This window comes from Neoarius graeffei, chromosome 23 (assembly GCF_027579695.1).
Source record: "Neoarius graeffei isolate fNeoGra1 chromosome 23, fNeoGra1.pri, whole genome shotgun sequence".
Taxonomy (NCBI): Eukaryota; Metazoa; Chordata; class Actinopteri; order Siluriformes; family Ariidae; genus Neoarius; species Neoarius graeffei.
The window spans coordinates 28759179-28781819 of record NC_083591.1 but is presented as its reverse complement, the minus strand read 5'-3'; the positions used below and the strand labels follow the sequence as shown (position 1 = coordinate 28781819).

The following is a 22641-nucleotide window of genomic DNA, read 5'->3' as shown; positions in this document are numbered from 1 at the left end:
TTTATATTTAGGATGATCAGAAAGGTGAGGAAGACATTGCACAGAAGAGAGCAGCTCTACTGGAGAAGAGGCTAAGGAGAGAGAAAGAGATGCAGATGAAGAAACTGCTGCAGGAGCAAGAGATGGAGCAGAAGAAGGAAATGTCAAGGTTGGCTTTTTTTATAGCAGTAGTTCGGCTATAATTGTGTAAAAGTTAAAGTATATATTCAGATTTTCATATTTGTTTAAATGGCCTCATAGCGCTGAAGAGTTATGAGTCTTAATCAAATTTTCTATGGATAATCTATTGGACAGACTGAAAGCAGAGGAGGATCGCCAAAAAAAGGAGGAAGAGAAGGCAAGACGGGAGTTCATCAAAAATGAGTATTTGAGAAGAAGGCAGCTCAAACTGATGGAAGACATGGACAGTGTCATTAAGCCCCGTCCCCCAAGTGTCAAACAGAAGAAGCCTCGTCCCAAGTCCATGCACAGAGACATCATGGAGTCCACAAAACCACCTGCTCAGACATACACAGGTACAACAGCTACTCTGTTTAAAACCTACAGTGCAGTTTGCAAATCCCTGCTATGGATATCAACAATGCACACAATATGAAAACCCAACAAACAGGGATGACTGTGACCCTTTTCCTCAAACTACTTATAGGATTTACAGGATCTAAGCAATTTAGAAATCTGTGCTGGAATTTTTCTGGTAGAAAAATGCTAGAATGTGGGTTGTGCTGTGATGTTCTCGTGTGTGTGTGTAAATAATACACACATCCTACATTGATTGGGGGGGAGCCATGGCCTAATGGTTAGAGAAGCAGCTTTGGGAAACAAAGGGTTCCTGGTTTGATTCCCTGCTCCAGCAGGAATGGCTGAAGTGCCCTTGAGCAAGTCACCTAACCCCCAACTACAGTGGTGCTTTAAAGTTTGTAAACCCTTTAGAATTTTCTATATTTCTGCATGAATATGACCTAAAACATCATCAGACTTTCACACAAGTCCTAAAAGTAGATAAAGAGAACCCAGTTAAACAAATGAGACAAAAATATTATACTTGTTCATTTATTTATTGAGGAAAATGATCCAATATTACATATCTGTGAGTAGCAAAAGTATGTGAACCTTTGCTTTCAGTATCTGGTGTGACCCCCTTGTGCAGCAATAACTGCAACTAAACGTTTCCGGTAACTGTTTATCAGTCCTGCACACCGGCTTGGAGAAATTTTAGCCCATTCCTCTGTACAGACCAGCTTCAACTCTGGGATGTTGGTGGGTTTCCTCACATGAACTGCTCGGTTCAGGTCCTTCCACAACATTTTGATTGGATAAAGGTCAGGACTTTGACTTGGCCATTCCAAAACATGAACTTTATTCTTCTTTAACTATTCTTTGGTAGAACGACTTGTGTGCTTAGGGTCGTTGTCTTGCTGCATGACCCACCTTCTCTTGAGATTCAGTTCATGGACAGATATCCTGACATTTTCCTTTAGAATTTTCTGGTATAATTCAGAATTCGTTGTTCCATCAATGAAGGCAAGCCGTCCTGGCCCAGATGCAGCAAAACGGGCCCAAACCATGATACTACCACCACCATGTTTCACAGATGGGATAAGGTTCTTATGCTGGAATGCAGTGTTTTCCTTTCTGCAAACATAACGCTTCTCATTTACAGTAAACCAAAACATTCTATTTTGGTCTCATCCATCCACAAAAATTTTTTCCAATAGCCTTCTGGCTTGTTCACGTGATCTTTAGCAAACTGCAGACGAGCAGCAATGTTCTTTTTGGAGAGCAGTGGCTTGCTTCTTGCAGCCCGACATGGCTCGCGTTTCGACTACCAAAAAACAGCACGACTCAGCTCACTTCAGCCCTGCTTAGCCCCTAAAACTCGCACCGTTTTGGAGTGGGGCTGAAGCGAGCCAAACCGTGCCGAGTGAGGCTGGGGGCGTGAGCAGACACTCCCCTGTGCACTGATTGGTGAGGAGGAGTGTCCTCACATGCCCCCACACGCCCCGCGAGCACGCTGGGATCTGTAAACACCGTAAACCCGGCAAAAGGAGAATTACGAATTACGAGAATTTCTGAAGCCTTATGCGCCTCGCCTCATCTATACGCTCTTGCCAGTATCTGTTGGCGTTGTCGGTGACAACAAGCCACAGCACCAAGACCAGCAACACTAACGACTCCATGTCCTCCATGTTTATTGTTTACTATTCGGGTCGTGAGACTACCGCTTAAAAGGTCACTGATGTCACTGTTTGCGCTGCTTAACGACATCACGTGACGTCCACCCACTTTCGCTAACTCCACCCAATGTGTCCACCCACTTCCAGCCAGCACGGTTCAGCGCGGTTGTAGTCGAAATGCAACTCCAACAGCCCCGCTCAGCTCGACTCAGCCCAACTCAGCACGGCACGGCTCAGCCCAACTCAGCCACGTTTGTAGTGGAAAAGCGGCATTTATCTACTTTTAGGACTTGTGTGAAAATCTGATGTTGTTTTGGGTCATATTTATGCAGAAATATAGAAAATTATAAAGAGTTCTCAAACTTTCAAGCACCACTGTAAATGCTCTGGATAAGAGCTTCTACTAAATGCTGTTAATGTAATGCGCACACACACGGTGACTTCTCTCCTCTCTTTTATATATACATTATCATGTTTTATTTTTTATATAAATGTTAAAACATTTTTTAAGCCCTTTTTGGTCTACAGTATTTCTTTACATGTGCATAAGACTTTTGCACAGTACTGTGTGTGTGTGTGTGTGTGTATATATATATATATATATATATATATATATATATATATATATATATATATATATATATATATATATATATATATATATAAATAATGTGTGTGTGTGAGAGAGAGAGAGAGGGGCTTGGAGTACTCAAGTCCAGGATGCGGACTCGAGTCTGGTTTGTGCCATAATTTTAAGGACTTGTGACTCGGACTCGTGCATTAACTGCATTCGGACTCGTAAATTGGAGATGAGGACTCGGATTTTTTTCATTATTTTTGTGTAACGTGCCATAATAATTTGGCATAAATATTTATATCTACATTAATTTTTGTACTAATTCCATTCAAGAGTGTCACACCTGTGCGCTTTGGCACGTGCATCAGATATACTCTTGGCCGCAGTCCAGACAATCAGGGAATCCTGTTTCTTCGCAACAAGATCCCAAAGTTAGGATTATTTCAAATATGTATACATTTTAGAATTTTCTTTGTAATCTCCACCTCCACTGTGATACGTGCTTAAATTCATATATTTTCCTTAATCCTGTACAGGTGCGAGTCATTTACAGCACGTGTGTGCGAGTGTGTCTGCTTGGCATGCACGTGCTGTAAACAACTCGCACCTCTACAGGATTAAGGTGCAATCAGTGCGCCGATATAAAGACTGTGAAAACTGACTTACTTAGCGAAGTATTGAGTTACGTTGCAGACACATTATCAAGCATTATTTCCTTGTTTGATTTCTTGATTTCCTGTTTCTTGTCTTTGATTTTGCCAAGTCTACAATAGCCTGTTTGTGCCTCGCTCGACCTATTGCTTGTTTCACTGTTTTCTGATTTTGCCTGCCGTTCTGGATTGTTTACCCGTCTTCACTTGTATTAATAAACAAACCTTCTGCACTTACATCAGTCTCCCAACCATCTCTGACAGAATACTTCGCACTCCCTGACAAAGAGAATGCACATTCACCTGTTCATACGTCATGTTCAGGAACAAACTAATGTTAATGGTGCTAAAACAGCCACCGTCAAATGGTGCAGTTGGAGTGTTAGACTTGGACTCGACTCAGATCAATAGTGGACTTGACTCGAAATTTTCTTTAATGACTTGGACTTGAACACTGGGGACTCGAGACTGGACTCCGACTTGAGGTTTAGGCTACGTTCACACTGCAGGCTGAAGTGACTCAAATCCGATCTTTTCGCCCATATGTGACCTGTATCCGATCTTTTATTGACAATATGAACGACACAGATCCGATTTTTTCAAATCCGACCCAGGCCGTTTGGATATGTGGTCCTAATTCCGATTCCTATCCGCTCTTTTCATATGCGACTTCAGTCTGAACCGCCAGGTCGCATTCATCCGACTTACACGTCATCAACAAGCCACAAACATCACTATTCTGCGCTGAAGTAGGCGGCGGGTCTCTCAAAAAAAGTTACAACAACATGGCGCATAATCACGAGCGCAGATAGAGGGGGGGACTCGTCCCACCCAGATTTAAATTCACCTCGTTCGGTCCCCCCCACTTATAGGGAGGAAAAAACGTCTATGCTGTCTTTCTTTGCATAAGGCAAACCTCACGGAAAAATCAAAAGACTAATTACCATTCGGTTTATTGAGGTGCACAGCAGTGTATACATAGTTGCAACAACTCACATAAAACAAAACAAAGACTGATATTCGGTTGGTTGAGCTGCGCAGACTGCACAGGTTGCGAGCTCGAGCTTGGTTGCTATGGTAACCCACAAGAAGTTTGACAGGCATATTGGGGTTGGGGTTGGTTTGCTGGCAGCTTTGTCCCCCCCAGTTCAAAAAACGTATCCGCGCCCCTGCGCATGACATCAATGCGGGGGACGCTTCGGGCTGTGAAGGTTCTGAATCTTCTCAATGGAAGGACGCAGAGGTTAGGGAGCTGATTTCCATTTGGGGGGATGCAGCTATTCAAGCTAGATTGGATGGGTCATACCGCAACCGGGCGGTTTTACTTCCGTAAACACTGGCCATGCTCACTGCGTGTGACGTCGTCGTATCCTGAAATGCGCATGCGGAACACTTTTAGGTCGCTTTTCGTTCATACTGAGGATCACATACAAGTCACATATATTTGTTAATGTGAACGACCTCAGAAAAATCGGATTTCACAAAAAAATCGGAATTGAGCATTAAGCCTTGCAGTGTGAACGTAGCGTTAGTGACTTGACTACAGCACTGTGTGTGTGTGTGTGTGTGTGTGTGTTAAAATGTATTTATTTTGCATATGCTTTTTGCACAAATTCAAGCTTCCCCTGATTCCCTGATTGCACTTGTACAGCTGTAATTAGTTTGCAGTCTTTTGGCTTTTAAATTTTCTCTTTTTTTTCCATATGAATTGCATATTTCTCCAGGATCACGACCTCGGGGATACTCCGTCTCCAGTGTATCACTTGCCTCACTTAACTTGGCAGACAGTGAGTGTGTCCTAGCAGACAAGAGGATGTCCAGGTGAGTATGTTTTCAGTGTATACACACCAGCCATCTAATCTGGCATTGCTATGAAAGGGCATGCAAAGAATTTAAAACTGATTTTCTTTCATTTCACATGGAAGCACTTTTTGGAGGTTTTTGGTGATGCTTGAGTTTGCCAGTACTTTTTCCGAGACGTTTGATCTACCTATTGTAACTAGCTTATTTCGCATACAGTGTTTGAAACTAATTTTCTTGGCCTGCCTCAAGGCATTTTTTTAATTAGTTTGTATGTTTATGGTTATGAACCATTTAAGGCTTCTTTACTACTTAGTAAAGATTTCAGTTTCTTAGCAACAAGATTCCAAAGTTAAGATTATTTCAAATACATTTTAGAATTTTCTTTGTAATCTCCACCTCCACTGTGATATGTGCTTAAATTCATATATTTTCCACTATGCACATGATGGATATATCATATTTGAAAAAAGTGATAACATGATAATGATTTATTAAATTCATTGCTTGATCTACATAGTCTCTCATTATATCCAGTATATCATAGGGTCAACCACTTATTATGGTTCTGTGCCCTTAAAGTTAATTTGTGGAATATTTTTAAAATAATAATTAAAATTAAATTCAAATTTTGGGCGGCACGGTGGTGTAGTGGTTAGCGCTGTCGCCTCACAGCAAGAAGGTCCAGGTTCGAGCCCCGTGGGCAGCGAGGGTCTTTTCTGTGCGGAGTTTGCATGTTCTCCCCGTGTCCGCGTGGGTTTCCTCCGGATGCTCTGGTTTCCCCCACAGTCCAAAGACATGCAGGTCAGGTTAACTGGTGACTCTAAATTGACCGTGAGTGTGAGTGTGAATGGTTGTCTGTTTCTGTGTCAGCCCTGTGATGACCTGGCGACTTGTCCAGGGTGTACCCCGCTTTTCGCCCGTAGTCAGCTGGGATAGGCTTCAGCTTGCCTGCGACCCTGTAGAACAGGATAAAGCAGCTAGAGATAATGAGATGAGATTCAAATTTTCAGCCTTAATTCTGTTTGGAGACCCTGTTAAACCCATTTTAAAGTAAAGTAGACCGTAACAGCACCACATCCAGGATGTTAATCAAAGTGCCCTTTACACTGGCAGCATGCATAGGCACTATTTGAAATAAAAATGTGTTTTCATGTGGCACGGTCATGATTTTAAGCTCAAAAAACTTATATAATCATCTCTAGCTGCTTTATCCTGTTCTCCAGGGTCGCAGGCAAGCTGGAGCCTATCCCAGCTGTCTACGGGCGAAAGGCGGGGTACACCCTGGACAAGTCGCCAGATCATCACAGGGCTGACACATAGACACAGACAACCATTCACATTCACACCTACGGTCAATTTAGAGTCACCAGTTAACCTAACCTGCATGTCTTTGGACTGTGGGGGAAACCGGAGCACCCGGAGGAAACCCACACGGACAGAACATGCAAACTCCACACAGAGAGGCCCTCGCCAGCCACGGGGCTCGAACCCGGACCTTCTTGCTGTGAGGCGATAGCACTAACCACAACACCACCGTGCTATATATATATATATATATATATATATATATATATATATATAGTGCTCAGCGTAAATGAGTACACCCCCTTTTGAAAAGTAACATTTTAAACAATATCTCAATGAACACAAACAATTTCCAAAATGTTGAAATGACAAAGTTTAATATAACATCTGTTTAACTTATAACGTGAAAGTAAAGTTAATAATATAAACTTAGATTACACATTTTTTCAGTTTTACTCAAATTAGGGTGGTGCAAAAATGAGTACACCCCACAACAAGAACTACTACATCTAGTACTTTGTATGACCTCCATGATTTTTCAACATCAATCTTTTTCCATTCTTCAACAATGACCTCTTTTAGTGGCTGGATGCTGGATGGAGAGTGATGCTCAACTTGTCTCTTCAGAATTCCCCATAGGTGTTCGATTGGGTTCAGATCAGGAGACATAGTTGGCCACTGAATCACTTTCACCCTGTTCTTCTTCAGAAATCCAACAGTGGCCTTAGATGTGTATTTAGAATCATTGTCATGTTGGAAAAGTGCACGACGACCAAGGGCACGGAGTGATGGTAGCATCTTCTCTTTCAGTATAGAGCAATACATCTGTGAATTCATGATGTCATCAATGAAATGCAGCTCCCCGACACCAGCAGCACTCATGCAGCCCCACATAAGGACACTGCCACCACCATGTTTCACTGTAGACACCATGCATTTTTCTTTGTATTCCTCACCTTTGCGACGCCATACAGTTTTGAAGCCATCAGTTCCAAAAACATTCATCTCGGTCTCATCACTCCAGAGTACAGAGTCCCAGTAGTCTTCATCTTTGTCAGCATGGGCCCTGGCAAACTCTCGGCGGGCTTTTTTGTGCCTGGGCTTTAGGAGAGGCTTCTTTCGTGGACGGCATCCATGCATGCCATTCCTCTGCAGTGTATGGCTTATTGTGTCATGGGAAATAGTCACCCCAGTTTGGCTTTCTATTTCTTTAGATAACTGCAGTGAACTTGCATGCCAATTTTCTTCAACCCTTCTCATCAGAAGACGCTCCTGTCGAGGTGTTAACTTCCGTGAACCATCACTCCGTGCCCTTGGTCGTCATGCACTTTTCCAACATGACAATGATCCTAAACACACATCTAAGGCCACTGTTGGATTTCCGAAGAAGAACAGGGTGAAAGTGTTTCAGTGGCCAAGTATGTCTCCTGATCTGAACCCAATCGAACACCTATGGGGAATTCTGAAGAGGCAAGTTGAGCATCACTCTCCATCCAGCATCCAGTCACTAAAAGAGGTCATTGTTGAAGAATGGAAAAAGATTGATGTTGCAAAATGTCACCAACTTGTTCATTCCATGCCTAGAAGACTTGGTGCTGTCATTAAAAATCATGGAGGCTATACAAAGTACTAGATGTAGTAGTTTTTGTTGTGGGGTGTACTCATTTTTGCACCACCCTAATTTGAGTAAAACTGAAAAATGTGTAATCTAAGTTTATATTATTAACCTTACTTTCACATTATAAGTTAAACAGTTGTTATATTAAACTTTGTCTTTTCAACATTTTGGAAATTGTTTGTGTTCATTGAGATATTGTTTAAAATGTTACTTTTCAAAGGGGGTGCACTCATTTACGCTGAGCACTGTATACACACACACACACACACACACACACACACACACACACATACTGTGTGTATGTATGTATATGTGTGTGTGTATATATATATATATATATATATATATATATATATATATACTGTGTGTGTTTTTATATATATATATATATATATATTTTTTTTTTCGCAGTGTATTCCTATAATCTTATCCTTATAATACTGTAATAGTACTTGCTCTAATGTCGGTTAAAATAGAAAGTGTAAGGGAAAATCTCATTGTTTTTGATGGGACGATGGAGGTAATGCATGTTTGTAATAATCTGAAGTTTGAATATTCAAACACATTTACTAATATAATGCAAGAAAACGGACATGTTCCACACCCCAACACATAGAAGGACGTGCCATGGCACTTTTGGTGTAAAATAGGCTTCATGCTAAAGAAATAATATAGATATTTAGGCACTGCCTAAAAGCTGAGCTCCTAATGAGTGTATGAGCAAAATATTTGCAAGGGCACAAAATCAACCTGAATAGAATAATATAGCATATGAACCATCGAATCGTGTGGTGTATTTTGCGTCAATAAATGGCTGCATTTTCTTGTGACAGTGATGCCAATAATGAGATGTGTGTCACAGTTACGAATATATATTTATTCCTTTTTTTGGCACCGCATGCCATGCGCCAGAAACAACAACACCGCATTTATTATGGTGTGGCTCTGCTGAATGTCTGGTGGATAGCAGTGAACCAGCGCTTTCACTTTACAGTATTACTATACAGTTACGATCGGATATCAAACTTGTCAAGCAGTTATCTGGTTACATTGGTCACGTCCAAGCGTGTTATGTGCGGCCACAAACTGCAAAGCACATGCACACTATTAGAACTAATTAGCCTGTAACTGTTCCTGATTAGAGCACAATCACAGCAAAACTATCAATTACCCAGCAAGCTAGTGGACTAATAACACTGTTATAATTAGTTTTATATGAAACTGTTGTGAATATTTCTGTAAAATGTGTTGGTAAATAATCGCATGTTGTTTTTTTTAAAGCAAATTAAAAATACTACTAGATAATCCACATATCTTATGTAAATAAAGATATACAAATTTCATTGTCTGGTGGTCAAGTATTTGTGTTGCATCTGCACACTTCCAACTGTTCCTCACGTCCACGTGCATTTTGTGCTCTGATCGCATTGCTTAAGGACCAGTAATTGCACACACCTGTCCCTGATCAGAGCGCAGTCACGGCGTGCATATAAGGACTTTTAAGAAGAAGCCTTTTATTTGTCACATGCACACTCGAGCACAGTGAAATTCATCTCCATTGTGAACCCATCTGAAGCAGTGAATGTGCGCGCGCGCACACGTGTGTGTGTGTGTGTGTGTATATATATATATATTATATATATATATATATATATATATATATATATATATATATATGTGTATGTGTGTGTATATCATTCTCATCTCATTATCTCTAGCCGCTTTATCCTGTTCTACAGGGTCGCAGGCAAGCTGGAGCCTATCCCAGCTGACTACGGGCGAAAGGCGGGGTACACCCTGGACAAGTCGCCAGGTCATCACAGGGCTGACACATAGACACAGACAACCATTCACACTCACATTCACACCTACGGTCAATTTAGAGTCACCAGTTAACCTAACCTGCATGTCTTTGGACTGTGGGGGAAACCGGAGCACCCGGAGGAAACCCACGCGGACACGGGGAGAACATGCAAACTCCACACAGAAAGGCCCTCGCCGGCCACGGGGCTCGAACCCGGACCTTCTTATTGTGAGGCGACAGCGCTAACCACTACACCACCGTGCCGCCCGTGTGTGTGTGTGTATATATATATATATATATCTCCCCACGCAGAGCAGTAGGCAGCCATGCTACAGCACCTGGGGAGCAGTTGGGGTTAGATGCCTTGCTCAAGGGCACTTCAGCCCAAGGCTGACTCATATTAACTGAACCACATGTCTTTTGAGCTCCAGTAACTCTAGGACTTTATGAGGTGTACATATTGTTCCCTGTATATCTCTGCTCACACTGGTTTTTGACTTTGCTTTGCTTGTTTGAAGTCTGACTTTCGCCTTGCCTCTGTTGTACTGTTTGCACCTCAGATGATCTTTGCCTGTTTGACTCTGCTGTTTGCCTAATGTTTGGATTTGTATGCCTGCCTGTGTTATAAACAACCCCTACTGCACTTACATCCGTCTGCAGCCATCACCTTTAATTGACCGTTTGTTAGCAAATAATCCCACATTATTTTTAAAAGGAAATTAAAAATAACTGCTGGATAAAAACCTATCTGTCTTATGTAAATAAAGATGTACACATTTCATTGTCCAGTGTTTGAGTTACATTGTCTTGCACTTGCGGTCAGGTTCCCTCTGGTGGTACACATTCGTCGTACGGTCAAGCCATCAAAAATCAGGTCGATGCATTTCTGTTAAGTATGGGGCTCTGCTCTATGTGCACACGAAGCTGTGCTATTATGTAAAATGTAACACGTGAACCCAACTAACCTGACAAACCCAACTGTTGGTAACACTGTGACAATTCACCTTAACGAGCTCAGAGTTTGTCAGTTCTAAACACAGAAGTGTGGAAAGGATCGATTAGGCTTATTAATCTAGCTCTCTTGGCTTTTTTTTTTCCCCTCGCGTGGGAAATGTGAGATGCATTTTATCTAGCAAACAATGTAAAGCAAGCATGCGTGCAAGCGCCGCCCCCCCCCCCCCCCCCCCCCCCCCAGTTTGATTAATTTGTCTCGTGCCGTGGCTGCTTCTGGTTCACCGTTTCTGGGTTCATCACAGTATCCACAGTATGGTAAAATCCATAGTATGCCACTTGGGCATACTGGTATTCACTTTAAAAGAAAACTCATTTTAAAATACAGTTATGAAGATAGATTGATATAAACTAACAATTCATGTGAATAATTGAAAATAAGGAGCTCACACAACTAAGATATCCATCTCTAAAAGTCAGTTTCTATGGAGAACGGAAGATTTCATGGAGGCTGCCATTGAGGATATTTTAACCAATCAGAGCAATCCCCCCCGATCGTTTCCGGCAATGCTCTGATGTCATTTGGGCTCAAGACAAGAAAGCTCCCTATAGCGAGTAAGACTTGAAGCTGCCCTTGGCTGGAGATTTTCATTAAAAGTTTATATGAGGAAAAAAAAGAAATTCCATTTTTCTAATAAAGTGGAGGGGGGAAAGATAATACTGATATCGCTGATAAACAGCGAGGGAATAGTGAACAGCTGATCTACTCCTATGTGACTGAATGGAGGGAGGTAACTTTTCATATTTATATCCCCGGTACAAAGTAGTGCTGCCGTGACAGCATCATTCTGTGGACTGTAACCTTGCTAGACAACCTGCATACAGTCTGACTCACCTAAATCTGTCCAAGAGGCAAGTGCGTGAGTTTTTACATGTTCCTGGCAGCATAAGCACTCGTTAGCATGCTCTCGACTTATTCATGAAAAACTTCAAGATGTCACCAGGCTAGCCTACTGTAATTACCGTAGTAATTACATGTGGATCATGTTCACATGTAGCTTCTTTGCATACTAGCGCTAGAACCTGCATTTGTGGATGGCACGGTGAACTGTGTTCACAGACAGTGATTTCTGGAAATGTTCTTGAGCCCATTCAGTGATTTTTCCATTACAGAATCATGTCTGCTTTTAATGCAGTGCTGCCTGAGGGCCCAAAGATCACAGGCATCCAGTATTGATTTTTGGCCTTGTCCCTTGCGCACAGAGATTTCGTCAGATTCTCAGAATCTTTTGATTATATTATATACTGTAGCTAATGAGATATTGAAAGTCTTCACAATTTTACATTGAGGAACATTATTCTGAAATTGTTCCACAATTTGTAGACACAGTCTTTCACAGACTGGTGAACTTCTGCCCATCTTTACTTCTGAGAGACTCAGCCTCTCTAAGATGCTCTTTTTATACCTAGTCATGTTACTGACCTGTTGTCAGTTAACCTAATTAGTTGCAAAATGTTCCTCCAGCTGTTTCTTTTTAGTACTACAGGTAGTCGTCGACTTACGACTGCGTTTGGTTACGACTGACTGGTCGTAAACCGATCTAGTCGTAAGTCGGCCTATGTTAAATGAACGTAAGTATATTGTGATGTGTAATGATATTGTAATCATCTTAAAGTCTTATTTTATCTACATTTTCTTATTTCGTTACCTTGGCTCATTATTTGGTTTATGTCAAACACTGCATACTACACTGCGTACAGTACAATTCGTTTAATATGTGCAAAATAAAAAAAATATGAAATACAGGTGTGAAAAATAGAAAACATTTTAGTTTGAAACATACCAAAATACAAATGTAAAACGTAGCAAAATCCAAAATTTAGTGACCGCTGGCATCACTGGTGCTTGGCTGTGGGTCATCTACGTCATCATCAGCTGTTGCAGCGCTCGGGCTGGCGGGAGCATTTGCTCGTTTCATAAACCAGGAGCTGGGGCGGAAACTGTATGACGGAGTGCGCAAGGGCGCGCGAGAGAGACTGCGCATGTGCCTGGAGCTGGGGCGGAAACTGTTGTACTTGGCAAGAGGCGCTGCCGGGAGCTGGGGCGGAAACTGTCGTACGCTCAGCTGGGAAACATTTGCCAGTCATAACCAGACGGTCGTAAAGTCGATCGGTCATAAGTCGCATAGGTCGTAAGTCGACGACTTCCTGTACTTACTTTTCCAGCTTTTTGTTGCCCTCTGTCCCAACTTTTTTGAGATGTGTTGCTGCCATCAAATTCAAAATGAGCATATATTTTTCATGAAATAGTAAAATGTCTCAGTTGAAACATTTCATATGTTGTCTATGTTCTATTGTGAAAAAAGTATGGGTTTATGAGATTTGCAAATCATTGCATTCTGTTTTTATTTACATTTTATACAATGTCCCAACTTTTTTGGAATTGGGGTTGTATACATGTATGTAATATATATATATATATATATATATATATATATATATATATATATATATACACACACACACACACACACACATACACATATATATATATATATATATATATATATATATATATATATATATATATATATATATATATATATAAAATTATCTCTAGCCGCTTTATCCTGTTCCACAGGGTCGCAGGCAAGCTGGAGCCTATCCCAGCTGACCGGGCGAAAGGCGGGGTACACCCTGGACAAGTCGCCAGGTCATCACAGGGCTGACACATAAACACAGACAACCATTCACATTCACACCTATGGTCAATTTAGAGTCACCAGTTAACCTAACCTGCATGTCTTTGGACTGTGGGGGAAACCGGAGCACCCGGAGGAAACCCACGCGGACACGGGGAGAACATGCAAATTCCACACAGAAAGGCCCTTGCCGGCCACGGGGCTTGAACCCGGACCTTCTTGCTGTAAGACAACAGCGCTAACCGCTACACCACCGTGCTGCCCCATTTTTATATATATATATATATATATATATATATATATATATATATACACACACACACACACACAAGTGCATCTCAAATTTTAATATTGTGAAAAAGTTCAATATTTTCCATCAGTTATTTAAGAAAGTGAAAATGTTATATATTATAGACTCATTACACATAAACTAAAATGTTTCAAGCATTTTTCTATTTTAATTTTAATCAGTATGGCATACAGTACAAAAACATAAAAAAAAAATCTCAAAATATTCAAATATTTCATTTCGTGTTTGAGTAAAACAGTATGAACACAGTGTATCTCTCGGTCTAGTTCAGTGTACACAACCACAATCATGGGGAAGACTGCTGACTTGACTGTTGTCCAGAAGATGATCACTGATGCCCTCCACGAGGAGGGTAAGCCACAAAGGTCACTGCTGAAAAGGGTGGCTGGAAAAGGTGCACAAGCAACAGGGATGGCCGCAGTCTTGAGAGGATTGTCAAGAAAAGTTGATTCAGGAACTTGGGAGAGCTTCACAAGGAGTGGACCTGAGGCTGGTGTCAGTGTATCAAGACCCATCACGAACAGACATCTTCAAGAAAGGGGATACAACTTTCGCATTCCTAATATCAAGCTACTCCTGAGCCAGAGACAATGTCAGAAGTGTCTTATCTGGGCTAAGGAGAGAAAGAAATGGACTGTTGCTCAGTGGTCCAAAGTCCTCTTTTCAGATGAAAGTACATTTTGCATTTAATTTGGAAATCACAGTTCTAGAGTCTGGAGGAAGAGTGGAGAGGCACAGAATCCAAGGTGGTTGAAGCCCAGTGTGAAGTTTCCACAGTCTGTGATGATTTGGGGTGCCATGTCCTCTGCTGGTGTTGGTCCACTGTATTTTATCAAGTCCAAAGTCAACACAGCCATCTACCAGGAGATTTTGGAGCACTTCATGCTTCCATCTGCTGACGAGCTTTTTGGAGATGCTGATTTCCTTTTCCAGCAGGACTTAGCACCTACCCACAGTGCCAAAACTACTACCAAATGGTTTGCTGACCATGATATTACTGTGTTTGATTGGCCAGGCCAGTTGACTGACCTGAACCCCATAGAGAATCTATGGGGTATTGTCAAGAGGAAGATGAGAAACACCCGACCCAAAAATACAGATACGCTGAAGGCCACTATCAAAGCAACCTGGACTTCAATAACACCTCAGCAGTGCCACAGACTGATCACCTCCATGCCACACCGCATTGATACAGTAATTCATGGTAAAGGAGCCCCAACCAAGTATTGAGTGTATAAATGAATATACTTTTCAGAAGTTGGACATTTCTGCATTGTAAATCCTTTTTTTTTTTTTTGATTGATCTTAGGGAATATTCTAATAATTTGAGATACTGGATTTCTGATTTTCATGAGCTATAAGCCATAATCATCAAAATTAAAACAAAAAAGGCTTTAAATATTTCACTTTACATTGAATGAATATAGAATATATGAAAGTTTACCTTTTTGAATTTAATTATGAAAAAAAGGAACTTTTTCATGGTATTCTAATTTTTTGAGATGCACGTGTGTGTGTGTGTGTGTGTGTGTGTGTGTGTGTGTGTGTGTGTGTGTGTGTGTGTGTGTGTTATATAGTGTGCGTGTATATATGCATGTGTGTGTTTATGATTTTCATCATTGGTTATACAATTTTGTCAATTTATTATTGTGTCTTATATTTTGTTTCCTGCCGTCATCAAGAGGACCACATTGGAAATAAGTGCATTTTATACTTTGTTTTATCCTCAGTGCTATTTATACTGTGTCTTTTACATGTATGAATTTTACCAAATAAATCCATACCGTACCATCAGCTCAGGTGTTTCTGGCAATATTTCTGCCTTTTTTCATACAAGTGCATCTTCCTGTAATGTTCACATGAATCCTGTATAGTAAAGCAGTGTTTGTTTACCCTCTTTCTGCGTTGCCGCGGGGGTTGGATTGCCTACTATGGTAATTACCGTAGGCTAGCCTGGGGATGTCTTGATGAGGAAGCTTTTCATGAATGAGTCCAGAGCATGCGAAGTATGCTAACGAGTAGTATAATGCATAGTTTCAGCCTCGTTTTACAGGTAAAGAGTTCAGGTTTGTCCATAAGTCAGGGTTACAGCTCATTAATACACCATTTCAGATGTATAGTGAAAAAATCGACATCACCTTAGTAGACCTTTCGCTTTGCCCCTTCAATGCTGAAGTATACCGGTACACTCAGCCTTGCACCCAAATGATGTCACACATCGTCCTTCCAACAGGCAACATGGCAGCCTCCTGGTGGCATTAGAGCAGCGATACAAAAATGCTCACAACTCTCTTATAAATGGTCAAACATGCCTGAAACTTTTCTTATGGGCTCTCAATATTACAAACTACCAACCCATGCATGTATTTACTTTACATTGTTTATTCCTTTAATATGGTATAACTCCCAGCCCTCTTTTCCTCCTGCCGCTTGTTGTCTGACATTTATCCTTGCTGTTTCTTTTCCTCCCCATGCTGTGCCAGACGCAGTAAATTTTCTCCAGGCAATCTGTGTTTCTTTTTGAGCTCTGCAAAAGGGGCAAAGGCCAGGTTAGTTCCTTAAGACCAGATCACATGTCCTGATTATTTTAAACAGAGAAAAGTCTCTGCTGTTGATTATATTAATATAACCTCAGAATCATTGATTCACTGTAGTGTCCATATTCATGTATAATTCCAGTAGACCATACATGTACACAGTACAACTGTTATTAGCCTCCTGAGATCACACTGATTCATTTGTGTCCTCTCAAGTGCACATTTTTACATCTCTCCTTTTACAAATTTGAGTTACCAAGTTAAGTCCTGCTGTACACTAAATCCAACATCCTGGACTTTCATGAGGGGGTTTAAAAAGGTTTTATCTAAATGTCTGTAAAACAGGCTTCTAAAGCAAATTTTATGGAAACAGCAAAAGTTAAATACGTCCACCTGATTTCGATGTCCGAATTGTGTAGTGTGGCCTCAGAACAGTTGATTTATTTATGAGTTAAAATAATATCCTGTTTACAAATGTCCTTTATAGTAGATACCAAGATAATGTTTTTGTTCCATATTGATGAGGGATATTTTCCACATAGGAGGCAGAACAGAAGCAGACAGGATTTTGTAGGATTTCATTAGACACAGGATAACCCATCATGATCCTTATGATATTCCCTTATGGGACACCAACCAAAAAAAAAAAACCCTTGGTTTTACCTCAGTTCTCAGGAGGCTATAAACTGGAATGATAAGATCATGTTTTTGTATAATACTACCTCGTTAGTGCAGTGTCTTAAATTTGGCCATTCTGCAAGAGAGAAAGTGTTAGCATGTTATTAACCTGCGAACTCACCCTGCTAACCTAACTAGCCCCTGCCTTTATAATGCTTTTAACATCTGTAATTCTTTCTATCATACTTTTAACTTTGCTAATGATCCTGCATTTTTTAATAATATATTACAATGTTTTTTAAATAAATAATTCTGAATTTAATTTTGTATGTTTGTGTATGCATTTATCCACAGACCAGAAACCACAGAAGGCCAGTTGTCACCCTGTTCGTTAGTAAATCGGAATGGGGAGAACTGGGAAAACGAATCAACATCGTCTGCAGCATCTAACGCAGAATACACAGGTACAGGCACAGTGGAACAAAAAGATTAAAGGAAGGTTATCTGAAATAAGACTGTGTAATTTTGTTAGGCTTTAATGTGAGTTTTTAATACATGTGCATGTAGCATTTGGGAGATATATTTGTATATCTAGTTAATTTTTTTTTCTTTTTGGTCAGTACCTTTTTAGTCATAATGTTAGACTCTCAAGTCAGAATACTCCCCCTCTTCCATGAACATTTTCTTATCTTACTGTAACTACATAATATAAAACCCTTAACTATATTCTTATTAGTTAAGTAACATAGAAAGGTTTGGGAAGTAGATTAGTGTTGTAGTCCAGTCACTAAACCCCGAGTCCAGTCTCGAGTCCCCAGTGTTCAAGTCCAGGTCATTAAATAAAATTTTGAGTCGAGTCCGAGTCCAACATTTGACGGTGGCTGTTTCAGTGCCATTAACATTAGTTTGTTCCTGAACATGACGTATGAACAGGTGAATGTTCATTCTCTTTGTCAGGGAGTGTGAAGTATTCTGTCAGATGGTTGGGAAATGGATGTAAGCGCAAAAGGTGTGATTTATTAATACAAGTGAAGACAGGTAAACAATCCAGAACGGCAGGGGAAATCGGAAAACAGTGAAACAAGCAATAGGTCGAGCGAGGCACAAACAGGCTATTGTAGACTCAGTAGAATCAAAGACGAGAAACAGGAAATCAGGAAACCAAATAAGGCTCGATAATGTGTCTGTGACGCAACTCAATACTTCGCTAATTGTGTTTTCACGGTCTTTATATCGGCGTGCTGCTTGCGCCTTAATCCTGTACAGGTGCGAGTTGTTTACGGCACACGCGAGAGTCCGCTTGGTATGTGCACTGTCTGGACCATGCCTGAGAGTCTATCTGATGCACCTGCCAAGATGCGCAGGTGTGACACTCTTGCACGAAATTGGTATAAAAATTAATGTTGATATTTATATCTGATGCCAAATTATTATGGCATGTTACAAAAAATAAAGAAAAAAATCTGAGTCCTCGTCTCCAATTTACGAGTCCGAATGCAATTAATATCAAAGCTCAAGTCAAGTCATGAGTCCTTAAAATTAGGGCACAAGTCAGACTCGAGTCTGAGTCCTGGACTCGAGCTCTACAAGCCTGGTAGATTACATTATTAAATCCACCCAAACCATGCCATCCGTATTTAAGAGCGCATTCATAAAAAGAGTCAATTTATAGAAAGTCAGAGCCTAATTCATATTATTTTTAATAATAATAATAATGGTTTGTCTCTTTCTAGAATATTAACAAGCTACTTTTTCAGTGCATGTTTCTCTGCTTATCGGTTTCCTTCTCAATGTAGTGCAACAGTTTTTGAACCCTTTTGAGACTCGTTTTACAAAACGCACAGTATGAATACTATAAACCAAAAGCCAAGCAATTGTTTTGATGCTGGTACGTTAGCACCATCTGTGTAGTCCAGTCATCCGCTGATTAGTGAGAAATCTGTAATAAAAACTAAAACACTGCAGTGGGAATTCAGATGACAGGGGTCTGAATATTGGGGATTGGGTGTATTGCATATGAGGTACATGGTATATTGATAGTGTTGCTGAATACTAAATCTCTTTTTCAATAGGGCCAAAGCTTTACAAGGAGCCCAGTGCAAAGTCTAACAAATACATCATCCAGAATGCACTGGCTCACTGCTGCTTGGCAGGCAAAGTCAACGAGGGACAGAAGAACAAGATACTAGAGGTTATGACCTGCTGTTAAATACACATGAAATATCAATATGTAAATATTATAAATTTACAAATGATTATATAGTGACAGGGCAGCATGGTGGAGCACCTTGCGTAGCATTGGTACCTCACAGCCAGGCTCCAAATTGAGCTCAGGTTACTATCTATGGAGAGTTTTGCATGTTCTCCCCATGTTTGCATGGGTTTCCTCAGGGTTCTCCAGTTTTCTCCCACTGTCCAAAGACATACATGTAGACAGTTTGGTGTGAATGAGCAATGTGACTGTGTGGGTGTGCATGGTGCCCTGTGATGGACTGGAATCTCATCCAGAGTGAATCCTCCCACCTTGCACCCAGTGTTGCCGGGATTGCTTCTGGATCCAACACAACCTGGATCAAGGATAAACTGGTTACTTGAATGAATGAATATTTAAGTACGATTAAACCTCATAAAGTATTTTACCTCAAAGGAAGCAATGTGTATATCTTTATTATTGCACGTTTTGCGGATGTATGGCTGATACACCCAACATTTAGCTTCATTTGTTCATTCTTCAATATTTTCCATTTTAAGGTCATAATGCTGTGCAGTGTACACTATTGTGTTTAAAATGGTGTCCCCACAAGTCTATTAGTTCTTATTTCTCTGTCAGGGATCATGCCCATGATGTCATAACCAGTAATAACTAGATTGTATAATGACTAGAAGAACTGTATTATAATTGTTTTCCTTCATCTAACAGGAAATGGAGAAGACCGAGTCTAACAGTTTCCTAATCCTGTTTCGAGATTCGGGTTGCCAGTTCCGTGCCATCTACACATACTTCCCAGAAACAGAGGAGATCAGCAAGCTGGCAGGCATTGGCCCCAAAACCATCATGCCCAGGATGATAGAAAACCTGTACAAGTATAGCTCAGACAAGAAGCAGTTCTGCCGCATCCCAGCCAAGACCATGTCAGCCAGCATTGACGCCATTACCATCTATAGCCACCTCTGGCAGACCAAGAAGCAGAGCACGCCCAAAAAGCTGCTTAAGTAAAGCAGGTGGAACACAAGGAAGCATGCACTACACACCTCACTGAAGTTCTGGTCTGGATTTCGGAGACTTTTTCACTGTTTAGTTTTTTCTTCTGAGAGTGAAAAGAATGACACAATTTCACTTCAACGTTACACACAGCTTGAATGTAAATATTGAAGATGTGCAGGACTGGTTCATCATACAGCCAGCATCACTTTAAGATGAGCTGAGAGCAAACACAATATAGCTTGTCGGTGAGGGGTGGGTGCCAAAGACACAGGTCACACAGCCTTGCTTTCTACTTTTTTTTTAAAAATATTTTCTTTTGCTAACTCTAACCTCGGTTGAGTGTGTGCATTGATGTGTGATCATAAAGAGACATGGAGGGATATTAGAATTAACATCGAATGATCGTAACATATTTATGAAGTGTCATTTTGTTTACTGGAACCTAAGCACCTGACTCTGAATTCGCTGTCTGAATTTATTTATATTTTTGATTTAAAGTTGGTGCAAAATGGCTTCTACCAGGTATGAGTAGTGTGTTTGTATATAATGGCCTTTTTCATCTGAATGCAGATATTATTTGGCTTGTACACATCATTGTGAGGCCTTTTGTGATTTTAAGGAAATCAGCACAGATCTACCATTTAAGCTGCTAAACCATATCATTCACACAAACTGTCTTGACTGTAACATTCTCTGAAGTGCAACATTCTTGGTTCATGTAATATGTTCATGAAAACTGGTGTCATTTCTTTTAGAGATACAGCTGACAGCTAAAGTACTTTGCATTAACAAGTTACTATTAAAAGCAAAATATTTACAGAGTCTAGTATGATCATGCTTCCATACCGATGCTGCCAATATAGATAAAAATTTAAATAACACAGTCTAAATAACTTTATACTTAAGTGCTTTCCCAAGAGCTGTTGCATTTTTTACAAGCTTTGTATCTAGCTTTGCTTTTTTTTTGTTTCTTAAATATCTTCAGGTTCAAAAGAACTGAAAGATGTTTTTATTTTTCTCTAGCAGAAAAAAAAATCATCCATCAAGTTTATTAGAGCTGTACATATTATAGTTTTTCATATTAAGCCTATTTTTTAAAGCCATTGGATATTAATGATATTTTTCATATTGACTAGAAAGTGCTGTAACTTTGGAAGGTATTGTGGGTTATTGTTGCCAAGGAGCAAAGCTGCAGTGAATCTTCGGGCGTTTCTCAAACAAACTCACACTGACGGAGAACAAAACCACTCAACTATGATTGGGAGGTGCTCGATACTTAATGTTAGCAGCTTCCGGTGAGTTATTGCTAGATTAACTGAGTACTGGAGTATCCAATTCCCTACCAAGTTCAAAGTTACATCATAACTATGTTGCATTTAAATTCTTTCTTTATTCAGTCTGTTCCTAAGTACCAAGACCCAATGCATCTTCATCCTCAATATTTGAGGGGAATCATCTGGTATTTTAGCTGTTCAGTATTTTTACCATTCTCATATTCTTACAGGAAAATTTACTTGCATTTAAGTTGGACCTTCGCAGTGGATGAAGTCAAAAGGATATGTATTGAGAGGCCCTTTAACAGCATAAAACCCCCCTGCATTTTACCATTCTAAGTATTATTTTTAAATAAAATGTCAGCTCTGGTCTATATCTATTGTGGAGTATTATTTTGATATACAATTTAGTGTAGTTTCAGTCATAGCCTATGTAACAGCTGATTTGTTCAGTTTTCCTGCTCCATCATTTCTCGCTGTTGCTTGTGTTCCTATTGTCATTGTGTTGAATGTCTGTTCATTATTGGAAAACCTGTCACATTGTATGGCTTTACAAATACAAATTTTCATCCAAATATTATTTTCGTGGTGCCATTATTGTCAATAGTAGCAGTAGGCAATGCTATTTTCATCTCATCTCATTATCTCTAGCCGCTTTATCCTGTTCTACAGGGTTGCAGGCAAGCTGGAGCCTATCCCAGCTGACTACGGGCGAAAGGCGGGGTACACCCTGGACAAGTCGCCAGGTCATCACAGGGCTGACACATAGACACAGACAACCATTCACACTCACATTCACACCTACGGTCAATTTAGAGTCAGCAGTTAACCTAACCTGCATGTCTTTGGACTGTGGGGGAAACCGGAGCACCCGGAGGAAACCCATGTGGACACGGGGAGAACATGCAAACTCCACACAGAAAGGCCCTCGCCAGCCACGGGGCTCAAACCCAGGACCTTCTTGCTGGGAGGCGACAGCGCTAACCACTACACCACCGTGCCACCCGCAATGCTATTTTATTTCTTAAAAATGTTTATATATATATATATATATATATATATATATAAAATATGCGCAGTGCTCTCCACAATTATTGGCACCCTTTGTTAAAA

General features: G+C 40.5%; 1 protein-coding gene across 5 annotated transcripts in view; it reads left to right on the top strand.

Moving 5' to 3' along the window:
* Positions 1 to 22083, top strand: part of camsap2b (calmodulin regulated spectrin-associated protein family, member 2b) — a 138802-nt gene extending 116719 nt beyond the window's left edge. For 3 of the 5 annotated variants that reach the window (XM_060906026.1, XM_060906025.1, XM_060906028.1), the window contains exons 13-19: positions 12 to 148; positions 295 to 515; positions 5126 to 5222; positions 16378 to 16443; positions 17404 to 17513; positions 19122 to 19240; positions 19970 to 22083. In XM_060906026.1, the coding sequence (XP_060762009.1) occupies positions 12 to 148; positions 295 to 515; positions 5126 to 5222; positions 16378 to 16443; positions 17404 to 17513; positions 19122 to 19240; positions 19970 to 20266 (1047 nt within the window). In that variant the 3' untranslated portion in view covers positions 20267 to 22083. The remainder of the gene's footprint in view (positions 1 to 11; positions 149 to 294; positions 516 to 5125; positions 5223 to 16377; positions 16444 to 17403; positions 17514 to 19121; positions 19241 to 19969) is intronic. The other 2 variants (XM_060906029.1, XM_060906027.1) reach the window with 1 other exon arrangement.
* The last annotated feature ends 558 nt before the right edge of the window (positions 22084 to 22641 follow it).